At 27.4% G+C, this 16,655-nt stretch overlaps 1 protein-coding gene across 1 annotated transcript in view; it reads left to right on the top strand.

Annotated features, from left to right (window-relative positions):
- Window positions 1-5,652: 5,652 nt before the first annotated feature.
- LOC119666632 (nose resistant to fluoxetine protein 6-like) overlaps window positions 5,653-16,655 on the top strand; it is a gene marked incomplete at its 5' end in the record, with an annotated part of 32,204 nt that continues 21,201 nt past the window's right edge. Inside the window, one exon of the mRNA XM_038075914.1 lies at window positions 5,653-5,902. Within this exon, the coding sequence (XP_037931842.1) occupies window positions 5,653-5,902 (250 nt within the window). The remainder of the gene's footprint in view (window positions 5,903-16,655) is intronic.

Genomic DNA, 16,655 nt, shown 5'->3' on the forward strand with positions numbered 1-16,655 from the left:
TGATTTAAAATTGATTTAGTATTAAAGCCATAATGGTACCATAATGATAATATGATAATGGTATGATGTTACGAATGTGACTAGCCTCTTCTTATATGGTGTTCTAAATTCTTTTCTATTTTGATGATACGATAATGTTCTTCAGAATATTATTAAATTTCGCTAATGTGATATTTAAAATTATATTTTTTAGATGATGTGTTTATGGGACCATGTTTTTATAAATATATCTCTACTTTCCTTACATTCTATTGAAAATTCCTTTTTTCTTACGAATATAATTTAAATCCGTTAATGCGGTGTTTCAAACTGTATTCTTCTTTGTTGATGGGAGCATGATCTTACAAATTTAACTAAGTTCCCTTTATGTAGTAATAAGAATTGTATTTCTCTTTAATGATGGTGTGATGGGATGATGTTTTTATGAACGTATCATTACTTTTCGTGGTTTTCAAAATTATATTCTTCTTTCATGTTTAGATGATGCTTTTGCCTTTATATAATGTTAAAAGCTATACACTTCTTTGATGCTGAGTTGATGGTATGATATTCTTATGAATCTAATTGAACTCGCTTTATGTGATGATTAAAAATCTATTCTTCTTAAATGCTGGTATAATGTTCTTAAGATTGAGCTCTTCTTATGAGAAAGGTACTACGCATAGAATAAGGTTAGGTAAGGTTATACCGGCAATCCAAAGTGATCCAATTAGTCCTATTAGCCTATTGCTTTACTGTTTAAGGGACAAACAAAGAGATTTAAAAACACCGAAAGAGAAACACAAGAGATTTTAAACGCATATAGTACTTTTGCTAATACACTTTTGCTAATATAGTACTTTTGCTACGCACTTACCACAGTTTGGTGCCCCAGAAACTGACTGCCCGAACTAAAACCACTCCCCCTAGTTCCCAGAGACCTTGTCCTACCTCAGGAATACGTAAGTATTACTTCGTAGTAGTTTTACTGATATAAGTATATAAAAGTAGTCTGCAGTTTATATTTCAAATGGATTTATTATCTTACCCAAATAAATTAATTATTTATAGTATATTTGTATTTATATATTTATATTTATGTATATTTATATTTATTTAGAGTTATAATGTATTTTAGTGCTATATTGTTATTATATACAGTTAGGAAATTACATGAAATATGATCAGGTAGAATATGTTTATTGAGAGTTCGTCAACCTTACAGTGATATCAACTATTATTGAGGAAGAGACAGAGACAGAGAGAGAGAGAGAGAGAGAGAGAGAGAGAGAGAGAGAGAGAGAGAGAGCTTTATTAAATAATACTCTAATTTAAATGGGTAAACCATAGCTTAAATTTTGTAAGTACAATATTTCTTATACATGCTTTAAAGGTTTTATTTTTTTTTAATTATTTATTTATTTGGTTTTTAATTTTTTTTTGTTTTTTTTTTATTTTTTATTTTGTTTTTAATTTTTTATTTATTTATATTTTTTTTTTGTACTTATACCGGCTTATTTTAACCTTACATTCATGTCATGTGTGATATATTAATATATTTGTAATATAAAATTCATTGAATACAAAAAAAATAATATAGAAATCGTTTTAGTGTTAATTATAATTTCAATGCCAGTATGTGACATTTTATATACATTTTAAAAGATCACTACCCGAAATTGGGTTTTGTTATTAATTTACTTCATGCTCAGATTTAGTTTACATTAGCGGCTTTTTTATATTGTAAAACTATCATGATTATTTGCATTAAAAAAAAAGTGTGAACTGAAAAACGTGCTTTTTGCAGATTTATTGTCAAAATGAAACGTTTTTGCAATAAATTCACACATCGACCAAATTAGCGAAAATGGAAAACATGACCATAAAACGTTCGAAACTTCTTAATTGTCTGATAGCATTAGTAAAATGTTGCTTGCAAATGTTGCTTAAAACTGATGCTTACAAAATGTTGCTCAGTATATGTTGCTAACAAAATGTTGCTTACCAAATGTAGCTTTCAAATGTTGCTGAAGCAAAGAAAAAGCATGGCGATAAAGCTGTGAAAATTTTACAAAAACTTATGTAGATAACTTTTTATACGTTGGGTAAATTGACGCTTATACAAATTATTAATTATTTATTATTAATTAATATATTAATGTATTTTTTTTTTGGTTGGTTGGTTGGCTGCAGTGGCAGGTTATTAGATAACTTCCATGTACCTCAATTAGCGATTTTTCGCTGTTTTGCTACAACATTCATCAAAGGAACCTTAGTATAGAAGAGTAGAGACTAAATCCATCCCGAATTTAGATAATTCAATAGGTCTGTCGTCTTCACCGATGAACAGTATTATAAACTATCAAAGAAGTATCTTTCTAAGAACATATATCATCTGGACGCCAAAGCCTAACATTCACAGAGAAAGTGTATTATAATTTCTTTTTCCTGCTGGTTTCCACAACTTTTGTAGTGAGGATTATGCGGAATGCGCAGTTAATCTGCGTGGGTTCCTATACATCAATGACCAGAAAGAACTGCAGTAAGCCTTGCAGTGTTCACGCGCTCTCTTTTGATGAGTTCTGAGGATATATTTTTACATTAGATGGGCCATGTTAAACTGAAAGTTGCACATGACTTAAATGCTTTCCATCTACTAACCAATCTACTAACCAATCTGAACTGAAGACTTTACAGTAAAAACTTACCCGATTTGTTCAGAATTAGTTTGTATTTGGCAAAAAAAAACTGTAATTTGTATAGTATTTTTTTTATATTAAATGGGCTGAAATCTGAAATCATTCTTTAAATTGGACACACATTCTTTATAGAATGACATAACAATATCATTAAGATTTGTTTTATTCTCTGTCCATATCTTTGTCTGGGTATAGGCATTATAGTCTTTATAAAATAAAATATATCATCCACACCATAAAATAAATCGAGTTCTATTCTATTATCTGTCGCATTATTTTTATGTCTAAATATCGACAACCTTATTCGTCTTAAGCTAATTCACTTTAGAAATGACTAAACACATAGAGTGATAAAAGAAATTTTATTTGCAATGAGATGTGTCCCAAGCCTTCTAAAATGTATGGTACTTGGGACTTGAAAAAACAAATTAAGCTAGCAATCCTAGCAGTTATTTTGTATTTATTGTATTTATTCAACTTGTCAATATCTTATGACTAATCATTAATATGGCATATCTTTGCATCATTTACAGAGAATACTGCTTTCTTTGCAGAGAAAAAATAATTTAGGCGGCAACGAGTCCACATTAACTTTACTTTAACAAATATAGCTTATATATAATTCATGGAATATAATTATATATAATTTAAGTTATAGATAAGTTTGCTGAAACTTAGCTTAGAGCTAAGAACTTGCTGTAAGTTCTTAGTATAAATGAAAACGTTACGCAATTAGTATAAGAACTAATACTACTATTGTACAATATTAAGTAATTTTAACTAAATATAAAAAAATTGTGTCATTGCAATTAAATTAAATTAAAAATAATCAGTATAATTACAATTTTGTATATTTGAAATATTAAAACAAATCTTATATACAATATATAAATCAATTAATTAATAAATAATAAAATTTTGTTGTTGTGATTTATTACTATTTAAAATACCTCTCTATTAAAACAATAGTTTCTATTACAAAACATGATTTCTTTTGTCATAATTGACTTTAAAAATTTAATTTAAAATCTTAAATTATTTAAGTAATATGGAGTAACATTAGCATGACTTTCTTAGTACTACGTTCCTAAATTAGGTTCTATACATAAGAAAGAATATATAAATCATGCAACAAATAATGCCTTTATAAACAGAATAGTATTGCAATTAATAGTATTTAACAATTAAAAAATAAAAAATATATAATTAATTAATTAAATTATTCTACATTATTTATAATTATTTATGATTTCGTTATAATAAAAATACAATTTGTTAATAAAACTTTAACAGCAAAATAACAACACTCCAGAAAAATGTGCGAACATAAAAGTCAAGTTTAGTTTTAAGTCAGGTTAAGGAGCGCTGACTCTGAGCTTCAAATTTGGCAGGGCACGAGTTCGATTCCTGGTACTTGCAGTCTCAAAAAAAAAAATTATTTACGAATAATTAAATACAAGAATTATTTCCAAGACCACTGATGATGGGTATTTGACAATACCTGAAACTGTTGTATGGTCAGCCAAAAATTCAATTAATTAAAGTAATATGAAATAAATTTTTGTTGTTGTAGTTCACTACTATTTGAAAAACCTCTTTATTATTTAAAATATAAATAATGAATATATAAATTTATTATTTTTTGTTTTCATTTCAAATACTTAAGGTCAAACTGAAACACATTATATGCTAAGTAATATATTTTCTTTTTGAGTAACATACATTAAGACTGAAAAGTTTTCGGAAATTCTCATTTAAAATTCGCGCGCTGTATATTTTTCGATATTTTAAGTTTATGTAGTTTGGCAGCACTGTCCTTAATTACTATGCCAAAAATGAGCTCGATCTGTCAGACAGTTCGTTTACGGCAGCTGTTGAAACCAGTTCACCTCAGTAGTGCGTTGCGAAATGTCTTCGACGGTCGTACGACCGTCCTGGAAGGCTTTGTACCACTCATAAACTTGAGTTTTCGATAAAACTGATTCCCCATAAGCCTTTTGTAGCATTCGCAACGATTCTGCACACGAAATTTCGTTCGAAACACAAAATTTGATGCAAACTCTTTGTTCAATATTTTTTTCCATTGTTTTTTTCGCAACGCCCTACTGAGGTGAACTGGTTTCAACAGCTGCCGTAAACGAACTGTCTGACAGATCGCGCTCATTTTTGGCATAGTAATTAAGGACAGTGCTGCCAAACTACATACTTAAAATATCGAAAAATATACAGCGCGCGAATTTTAAATGAGAATTTCCGAAAACTTTTCGGTCTTAATGTAGTACGCATGAACTTCTTATGAAACAACCATAATAAAGTACTTTTTTCAAGATCAATTGAAGAAAGTAAAATTATATCACCAGAAATGACTTGAACGTACGTTCCGTATTTTATCTAAGAGAAATAAGTACCGTTGACTTGAGAGGTTACCGAGAGAGTAAAAATATATTGAAAACATAATTTGCGTATATGCACATAGAATAAATCAACAAATCGACTAGAGCTTAGACTTCAACAGCCTATCGAAATATTCGTTAACATTTTGGCTCGTTACGAACGTGACTCTCATAACAGCCGATTTAGTGACTAATGTAACGCAGATTTGTCGTTAAGTAAAGCCAACGGAAAGCCACTAAACTTGGCTTAGATAATTTCTTAACAAACAGTTCGAGTTTAAGTTTCATAGCGAGCGGTTGTAGAAAACGAAACTTGATTAAGAACAAACTGTAGTGCAAAAATAAAAAAAAATTATTAACGAGTGCAATGTGTATAAATAAAATTAAAAGTTAAAAAATATTAGAAACTACTACTTCCACGAACAGAAAAATTGTTATAGACTTAATTTAAGAAAAAAAATTACAAAATTTATTTAATAAAAAATATAAAAATGTTTAAAATGCAGAGATTATCAAAATTGCTAATTTTTTATTTATTTATTAATTTTTTTATTATTAATACATATACCGTATCAATTCAATATACTAAAAATGATAAAAACAACATTGATCCTGTAAATCTTTCGGTGCCAATAAATTTGATAAACTCTACAAATGCAGAGTCTGAAGAATTATCCTTAGTGGCTGATGTACCCACTGATGCATACATAACGGCAACAGAGTTTGACAGATTTTTACAAAGTCTGAATTTTATTAAGGAAACCAGATGTCGAAAAGATCTCAACACAACTTTATGGAATATTGTTTCTGGAAAGCTTTGGGCTATTGCAAGTATGTAAAAATAACCTTTATTGACCGTAAGGATATATACCAACATATATTTATCCTTAAAAAAGTGCATTTTTATATGTATGTTAGTATGTATAAAATAAACTTGATAGACTGTAAGGATATATACCAACAAATATTTATCCTGAAACAAGTGCATTTTTACAGCTGCTTGGGATATCGCCATATATGTTATCTATGATCTGTAGTCTTTGAACATGTTGATTGGTTTAAAATGCTCTACATAATTTTTTTTTAATCTTGGTTAATCATATTTACAGCTGTTTGGGATATCGCCATATATGTTATCTATGATCTGTAGTCTTTGGACATGTTGATTGGTTTAAAATGTTCTACATAATTTTTTTTTTAATCTTGGTTAATCATATTTACAGCTGTTTAGGATATCGCCATATATGTTATCTATGATCTGTAGTCTTTGGACATGATGATTGGTTTAAAATGCTCTATATAATTTTTTTTTAACCAATAAATAATTCTTAAGACCACTTGTGATATCTGTTTGAAGATATGTATTCGAAATATTTGTGGTTATCGTCAATAGAAATTTACTAAATTAAGAATTATTTTTGTGGACTATTAGGTCAATTTTATTTTGAAGTACAACAAATTACTATTTGATACCTATTCAAAGATATATATTCAAAAAATCGGTGGTTATCGTCAACAAAAATTTATTTAATTTCATTTATTTCTTCAATTAAATTTATTCAATTAAGACATATCACAAATTAAAAAAAAATTTATTTTACCTAATAACCAAAAAAATTATTTAAATTTTAATATATTTTTGTGGACTATAAGGTTAATTTTATTTTGAAGTAGAAATAAATATGTCAGTTCTATTAATTTTTTTTTATGGATTAAAAAGTTCAATATTTCGTTTATCCAAAATATGCAAATCTGTATCTTTTATAGGGCTTGTGATATTGTTTTTAAAAAAAAATTCCAAAATGCAAATTCTCAAAACCCCATAGGTTCGTAACTTCTAAGAAAAAGAAGTAAAAATATTTAAAATTATTTTACTAAGAAATTTCTCTTTTTAAGTAAGAAGGGTACGAACAGTAATGAAGAAACAACAACAAAAATTTGTTTAATTTATAAAAATTTGACTGCAACGAACAAACTTAATTATAAACACATCTTAATAATTAACTTAAATCAATTAATATAGTTATTTTATCGGAATTTTTTTTTCTGTTAATTATTTGATTGTAAATAATTACATTTGTTGCAGTTAGTTTTTAATTGGTCAATATTAGCTTTTAAATAGATTAAATATTATGTATTAGCTACTGAACTGCAAAATATTGCATAACTAAAATATATATTTATATGTGAACAGTTTTAAGGAAAAGGCAATAAGTCTATATTATGAACTATTCAAAATAGGAAGATTACAATAATACAATTACAATAATTACAATAATTACAATAATAATTGAAACTAGCGATACATTATAAATTCCAAAAAAAATCTCAGTTATTATATTAATTTTTAATTCAGTTTATATAATAAAACTGATTTACATAATATTTTGTTCTGAAAGGGAATTTAAATAAAGGTTTTCCTCTACTAATGCCACACCTTCAAGTTAAGAATTAAGGAAACGACTTGTTATTTGCTTACTGCTGCGATTATTTATTATTTATAATTTAGTTTTATTAATAAATTATTTTACCAATAGTCCTTATTCTCGAAAATGACTACTTAATAGATCTCTAATCTATATCTCAACATTTTCTACATTCTTACAGGAGTATATCTATGACATCTATCTGTATAATAATATTAATCTATTTTTTTAAACACAAGTATTAGAGTTTTTTTAATTTAAAAGTTTTCTTGACAATATATATTAGAAAATCATCCCAAGCAAAAATGTTTGCATTGAAATAGTATAACTTGATAAGATAATTATGACAGCACATAATTTAATTTTTCATGAGAAATACTGCAAGATAAACAGGGAAACAGAGCCTGTAGTTTTCTTTTGCACCTACTAACTCACACTAACTTGTGAGATAGATTGAAGTTACTCCAATCATCTCATAATTGAGTGTTTTCATCACAATAACCCTTTTTGCAGATGTATTTACATTTTTAATTACAGCCAAAGAGTGGGTTTTTCCTCCAGTATTAAATTTTTTTTTTTGCAGTTGTTGGAAAGCATCAAAAGTCACGGTGCTAGACATAACTCAATAAAACCACCTCTTAGGAAAGATTGAGTAGATTTCTATTCATTACTGGAAACTTCATTCCAGCAATCAAGGGAGAAGGGGAGATAAGCAGGACACTCAATATCAACTGGACTAGGTTTATCTAAGCCAGAATTTATGGGCGTGGAGTAGGTAGATTGGGAGTAATTCCTACTGGAGCGCGGGAATTGGGCTAGTGGTAGATTCTGTGCATAGGGTCACAAGTGTCGCGGTTGTCAAAGAAGATGATGGTGGCATCAGAATCCCATTCAGTGAAATATTGCGCGAGGTATTGGGTGGGTTTGAAACGCAAGGGTTGGATGCGTCTGTGGGAAAAGTGCTGGAGGTAGAGACGTCAGGGGATGGTTGTGCAGTTGGAATAGATAGTTGGCTATTTGGCTGATTTGCCGTTAGGATTGTCACTTCTACGCTATTATTACGCTATTAGAATATCGTATATGAAGTCTTAACTTGAAATGAAATCATAAATATATTCTTAACAACTAGAAGACTGTTGAGTTATACAGAAGTGAAATTTAATTTTCTATTATATAATAAAACAAAATGAAATAAAAAAATGGTATGCTTTAAAATGGCGAACCATCGGTGGCACTAGGAACAATCTTGTCATTCAACATATATGGTATAACCAATCTACAATTACAATATAGGAAAGCAATTGATTCACCGTTGAAAGCTTTTAGTTGTCGTATTTGTCAAAAAACAAAAAAAATAGGGTTTAATTAGGAACAGAAAAATTGTTCGTTTCAATTAACACTGTCCGAAACTAGTTAAAAGGTTTTAATGTCTCTTCGATACTTTATGTGTATGCATTTACTTTACTTGAGTCATTTGTGGTTTCCCGGTCCAAACTATGCAGAGCTCTATCTAAAACTCTGTCAGTAAGTAAGCGAGCTTTAAACTTCTTTTTATATGCATTTAAACACTTCTTATAACCGATGTGCTTATTAGAGTCTAAGAGCGCCCAGCACTTAGACTCTAACACTTATTATAATTGATCTGCTTATTAGAGTCTAAGTGCGCCCATCTTCCATTGATATTTTTCAATCTATTTACATAATATAATAATTTTTGTTTCTTTTTTATTCCATTCTTTTTCTATTATTCTATCAATTTTTCTATCTAACTGTAACAAATAGTTGATCTATATTTGGTAGTTGATGTAATTATTTCCTGCTAGATGCAATTATTTTTATAAGATTTATATATAGAATTTGCGTCAGGCTATGCAAATCTAGTTCAGGCAACAAGATGTGATACTGTAATGCTTCATGTACCTAAGTTTCGATGTTATACTGTAATAGTTCTTATATGTTTCGATGTTATATGTTTCGATGTTATGCTTTAATGTTGTGTGTGGTTTCGATATTATACGGTATTGTTTCATAATATTTCTATGTTTAACTGTAATATTGCAAGATGTTTTGTTATATTTTAAGATATTTTGATATTATGCTGTAATGTTTCACAATGTTTCGATGTTATGTTGTAATATTTTATAAGGTTTTGATATTATACTGCAATCTTTTTTGATACTTCGATGTTATATTGTAATGTTGCATGGTGTTTCGATGTAACACTATGATATTTCAAAATATTTCGATGTTATGCTGTTATGTTTCATGTTGTTTCGATGTTATACTGTACGCTACATGATGTTTCGGGTTTAAAAAATTGGTTTATTTTTAATATAGCATCGCTTTAATTATTAATATTGAAATTTATTGGAGATATTTGTGGTCTATGATTTATGATAAAGAATAAATAAAAATTACACTGCATTGTAGGAAATATTACACAATTATTATTACGATTTGTTATTACAAAACTTTATCGATCTGAAGTAAAATTATATAATTTTAAATGATAGTACATGTTAAGTGACTCTAATAATTAAGTTATTTATCTTCATTAGTAACATATTTAATTATTGAAATATAAAAAAGTTTAAAAACCAATTACGAAACTTTAATCACATGAAGTAGTACTTAAATAATTTTTTTCATTGCGACAAAGTAAATATGTATCTAAAATAATGATTAAAAAAATTGTATAATTTTATGAAGTGAAAATATTCTGAACAACGTTATAATCAATTATTAACTTTAGTATGAGACACGCTTGTTTATTTTAAGCACTTGAAAATAAAAAGTTAATGAATAAGTAGTATTTAATTTATTTTTAATGGGAATTATTGATCCTTAACAATTAGGTAGAGTCAAGCAAACACTCTAAGTATATATAAGTATTTACATTATAGTTCAGTATATCGAATATTAATAGATATTCATCTTAAGAGAATAACAAAAATAAATCTCCACTCAAAGTAACCCTTATCCACCTATTTAAAATATTATCATTATTTATATATATTATATTAATAAAATATATATAATAATAACACTATCGGCAAAATCAATAAAGCTGTAAGCTTAATGTTTATAATTATACCAGATTATTAAAAATAAAATAATAATTTATTGTTTTTTTTAATGACCACAATTTTTTAATAATAATTTTTTTTTTAAGACGGCGTAAGTGGTCAATAGTTAAATAATACTCATTTAAAAAAAAATATTTAAAAATTAAATTTTTTAAAAAAGCCCTTGAAAAAAAAAAAATTATTATTAAAATGAAATATTAAATAAAGAGGTTTTCGAAAAGTACTAAACTATGACAAGAAAAATTCTTTTTTATATTATTTTAATTAATTGAACAGTTTCGAGTATTGCCTAATACCCATTAACAGTAGTCTTGGAAATAATTCTTGTATTTAATTATTCGTAAAAAATTTTTTGAGACTGCAAGTACGAGCAATTGAACTGGTGCTCTGCCAAATTTGAAGCTCAGAGTCAGCGCACCTTAACCAACTGACCTAAAACCAAAAACCAAACTTGACTTTTATGTTCGCACATTGTTTTTGGAGTTTTGTTACTTTACTATGAAAGTTTTATTAACAAATTCATTTGCTGTATTTATATTAGAATTAAATCATAAACCAGCTAAAGATTAATTGAATTAATTAATTATATTTTACTTTTTAATTTTTAAATTGCAATACTATTCTGTTTGTAGAGGCATTATTTGTTGCATGATTTATATATTCTTTCTTATGTATAGAACCTAATCTAGGAACATAATACGGAGAAAGTCATGCTAATATTACTCCACGATTCGTACTGGTGAGACCATATATTTCGTGAGTATTAGTTGTAATTTAACGTCATTTTTAAGACGGAAGTGACTATTATATTAATAGAAATTGGTATATTTCATAAAAAGTTTTTCGAAAAGTATGAATTACATATCTCAGAAAATATTAAATAAATCTAAAATACTACTATCACTAAAAATAAGACTATGCATATAAGTTTTTACGACGTTTTTTTTCAACCGGCTTGTAAGTTAGTTATGGTTTAAAAGATATAAAGCAAGAACATTTGGTTAAACTCCTATTCAATTGATATATCTGAAATTCAATCATTTTGTTTCGTCTTATCTAAGGAATCTCTAAGCGTATCTGTAATTGATGTATGGACATCAGAAAGCAACTGTTATAGTTCGCAGACGCTTTTAATGTTGAGTTGCAGACTATAGCTGAATTGCATGGGTCCAGATCGGTATAAGAATAGCTATAGTACCTTATATCGTTATTTAAGCTTCGTTCGGAGTTTCGTTTCAGTACTTAATGCAATTTTGTATTCGCTTTGATAATTAACTCATTAGCTCATTTTACCTTATTATGAATGTTCATATTAATAGATGAAAATTGCTAAATCAAATTGCTTTCATCATTGTCTACGCATAAATGCAGTTTTTAAATAGAAATAAAATTTGTCTTAACTAATATCTTATTAGTAAACTTATAATAATTATTTTTATTAATATTACTTTCTATAAATACGTAAAGATTTGTTTGATCCCCCCAGTAGCTTCTATGCGCACATGATCGGTAAATTTAAACTTTAAATGTGTTAACAAATTAAGTAAAAAATATTTTATCTGCTTTTTAGTTATTTCTAAAAATAGTAAAATTTCTCGATAAGAACGAATTAACATTAGAAAAAAAATTCTCAAGATAATTTACTGAAGTCTCCCTAACACTAGCACTGCTTATTGTAAAGTGAACTTAATGAATTTGCGGAACGGAAGTAAAAAAACATAATTTCAGTTATAAATATACTCGTATTTAAACATTCAACGTCGGATTGAGTCAAACAACTGATTCCCAAAACTACCACTTAAACCACGTGTAAGCCATGTAAATCTTCTACCATATAACGTAGCTACAGCCATAATGAAAAGTATTGTATAATTACGGTCTCTTATTTTTTTTCTATATTGACCGAGATACTATTATATAATAGTATATTATAGAATACTACACTATAGAATACTATAATACTATACTATAGAATACTATAGGGATACTATAGATTGAGCTTTTCTATCTAGCTCTTTCTATCTAGAACAACAGCAGTTCTTATTACGAACCCAAGTCCCTTATTGAGCATTCCAATTGCACAAGTTGTTTCCGGTTACATAGAATTTAGGTGTCTCTTCGGGAGCAGTGTTTTCAATTACACAAACAGTATAAAGAGAAACTGAAAATAAATTCAGAAAGACCCATTGTATTAAGAGCGCATGTAAGACGTGGACGCATGAAGTCTTTAAGACATATACCCAAAATGTCATTGCAGATATTTCACTCATTTCTTAGAAAATGTAATCAATGACTGAAAAACATTTCTATTGGGTATAAGGTATTGTGAAAGTATAATTTCGTGTCTTGAAGAATGAAAAGGATATATGTGAAAATAAAAATATAGCCTATCATAACCTATTAAAATGTACCCGAAATTTTCAACTTAAGAAAGTCGTGTAAAAAATCTAGTATTTCAAGAGTTTTTGGCAAAAAAGAAGCAAATGTGATCAATTTAGACCCATATTCACTTCGAGTATGGCTTGTCGTTCTGTTCGCCAGCAAAAATTTCCATTTTGAAGCTTTTTTGTGGAAATTCCGAATTTAAAAGATTATTTGCCAAAGGTGTTGAAGACCATATCTAAAACAAGATATAGAAATATATATAGGCTTGGGATAAAAACTGGTATAGTTGTATTATAATAGATGGAACTTACAAGGCGAGGAAACAAAATTTTGATTGATGAATATTTTTTTTTTGTGTTTTGTACATAGAATTTATTTCTTAGGAACTCTATGCTTTATGACAAGAAAAACAATTTTGAATAGAAAACGGAATAATAGTGAATAAATTTTGAAATTAAAAAAAAAAACAATGCTCAATCTTCTAAACCATTTGATGAATCTATACACCATTTTTCTATATAGCCAAATACACATTTTTTTATATTCCCAAATATCCATCAGCAGTGGTCTTTAGAAACATCTATTGGTTTAATTGTTTGTATATATTTTTAGAGGTATAAGAAACGAGCATTTCGGATACTTTGTACACTGAATATAAAGCAGTTAGAATTACTATGCAACAACTATATTCGATGCAACAGTTATAGAGCATATATGTGTGTATATTGCCATATGTATATAAAATGTTATTGTTGAAGAAGGGTATCCAAGCTTCGATACCCTTACCACGTGAGGTAATTATCTCACTTGTCTTGACTTCAATAAATTTTTAATTAGATAAAATATATAATGTTTTATTAACAAATCGTATAACTATTTTTAAAGTAATCCAAATTACTTTTGCCACAAGTCTGTGAAGTTTTATGATGAAATATAACATTTTATATATATTATATGTGTATATTTGCAGTTTATTACCAAAAAAAATATGCCTAATAAAATGTAGAGTATTTCAAATTTTAATTTTGTTTAAAATAATGTTAATATATTTAGTGCAATACAAAAATTTAATTTTAAACATTAAATTGTTTACATTTATGTTGCCATAAAATTAATTATTATGGTAAACTGGTTTCATTAAACACTTGTAATATAAATAGTTACATTTTTGTAATATTAAAATTAAACAATTTCTTGCTAAACATTTTAAAGTTAACACATAAAATAAAACCAAAACTGTGACTTTAACCCTTTATTAGCACATCTCATTAAGTTCCACAATTAACCGACAAATCTTGTTACTAACGAAGGTTAAATTGTTGCTTAGCAAAATTAAGTTGGCATTATATTTGTTTTAAGTTAATTAGTAACTTAAATTACCTTAAGTAATGTACAATGTCTAAAATTGTTTATAAGAGTTTTATTGTCAAGAAAGGGTTTTTCCTTATTTATCATAATAATTAACTAATTTATTACTAATCAGAAGAAAACACAAGATATTATTGTACTGTAAAAGTAAACATTTAATTATATTGAAACAAAATGGTACAAAATAATTAATATATCAAATAAACTTCGTAATTTTTAAATTTAAATTTAAATTTTTTTGAAAGTAATTTACAACTTTATACAAACAAATTAACATTACATTATAAATGCTAATAGCTAATATTTGTCTTAAAGTTTCCACAATATAACAATGTATTTAATTGATATTAAAAAAAATTATTTTTTACATCAATTTCACTTTACAATATTATTGTGTGCACAGCTTCATTTAACATAAGTCTTCATTTATGCTTCATTAGTACTAAATTAAGATATCTGTTCCATAGAAAAGTTAATTTGAAGTTGTAAAAAATTAAAAACATTTTTCTTCATTTATTTGAAATAAAGATATAAATTAAACAACTTTCGAATGTAACTCTGTGAACGACTAATATTTAATAAGTAACAATAAGTGCATTAAAGTCGGAGACACTTTTTACTAACTCGCTATACCATAACGAGATACCTTGTGATCAAAGAAGAACTTATTCGTTCTTTTTTTGAATTCCCGCGCTTATCCAATCGGTAAATTTTTTTAATTTCACGCTGGCAAGACCTTTATACACATTCTGTCAAAGTTTAACGCATATCGTACGATCAGTTTTCATTTGGCGTCTATATAAAGAAGTCGAAAAATTTAGTCAATTTTTAGCTGAATTTCATTCAAAAAAAGCGTCGTTGTGATGTGGCCAAAGAGATGATTTCCAACGCAGATAGTGACCCCACATTCATCGAACGCATCACAACTGGTGATGAGACATATGTCTATGAATTTTGACATGTCCACCAAACAACAATCGACCGAATGGTGCTTCGAAGGTGACCCGAAAACGAAAAGAGAACGCCAAAATCGCTCCAAAATCAAGGTTATGTTGACTGTTTTCTTCGATATTCGTGGTGTGGTGCACTATGAATTCCTTCCGGACGGTTAAACTGTCAAACGGTCAATAAGGAGTATTATTTTGCCGTTATACGTCGTTTGCGTGAGGCAATTGGCATAAAGAGGCCAGATTTATGAAAGAAAAACTCATGGATTTTACACTACAATAAAGCACCGGCTCACACAGCGTTGGTTGCGTCGCAGTTTTTGGCCAAAAACTCCACCAATATTATCAACCAAGCACCGTACTCTCCAGTTATGGCCCCGTGTGTCTTTTTCCTCTCTCACGAAATTCGTCAATTGATTTCCGTTTCTAATTTCGTTTGCGTAAAGTGCTGTGTTCAATCACTATAATTGAAAAAACTGTTACCGGAAATAAACACATCGTTTATTGATAACACCATGACTCATTTATATTTATAAATCATTGAATTCTTAACAGGATTTCGTTTGTTACAACTATTTTATTAACAAAATAATTTATTGAATGTTACCATTTAACACACAATATAGAAATTCATCTATCCAGCATAAGTAGAAGTAAAAATGATGTCCTCGTCAGCGTAATTTTAAAAGTGTTTCTTAAACATCCTAATGTCGATAGTAGTACCTTCCAGAAATAGTTCGATAGCAAATTTTCTAGCTGTGCTGTCGTAAGGTCATTATCTGTTTAAGTAAATTCGGGTAATATATTATTATTTTTTACTTATTGTTATTAGTGGAAGAGGTCAAGACTCAGTCATTGACACATTAATAATTTAAGAAGTTTAAATTTATATAAACATAAAATATTAATAATATTCAATGTTAAAGTTAAAATATTTATTTAAATCAAAAATTTAACAGGAAGTAAAGAAAAAAGAATAATAACTGAAGGCATTTCTTACTCTATATGGGGTAAATAACTTACCTTCCATATTTTCATTAAGAACACATATTTCTAAAAAAAGAATAAAAGGTTAAAGCACGGTTATTGACATTTCGTAAAATTTGAAGAAGTATAGAAGTACATAAATATATTATATTAATGATATATAAGATTAAATTAAATAAAAGAAATAATTTATAGTAAATAGTCTTTAGAGGAAGACGAAGAACTTCCTCTAAAATCAACAATTATGATAATAAGATTTCTTCAATATAAGAATAATAAAAATAATAAACTATTAAAAATATAAATGTTTTTTTAATTATTATTTAATATTAGTTATTTTAAGATATATAAATAATCGTATTTATATACTTTTCTTAATTATTAT

The sequence above is a fragment of the Teleopsis dalmanni genome, chromosome 1, assembly GCF_002237135.1.
Source record: "Teleopsis dalmanni isolate 2A chromosome 1, ASM223713v2, whole genome shotgun sequence".
Classification (NCBI taxonomy): Eukaryota; Metazoa; Arthropoda; class Insecta; order Diptera; family Diopsidae; genus Teleopsis; species Teleopsis dalmanni.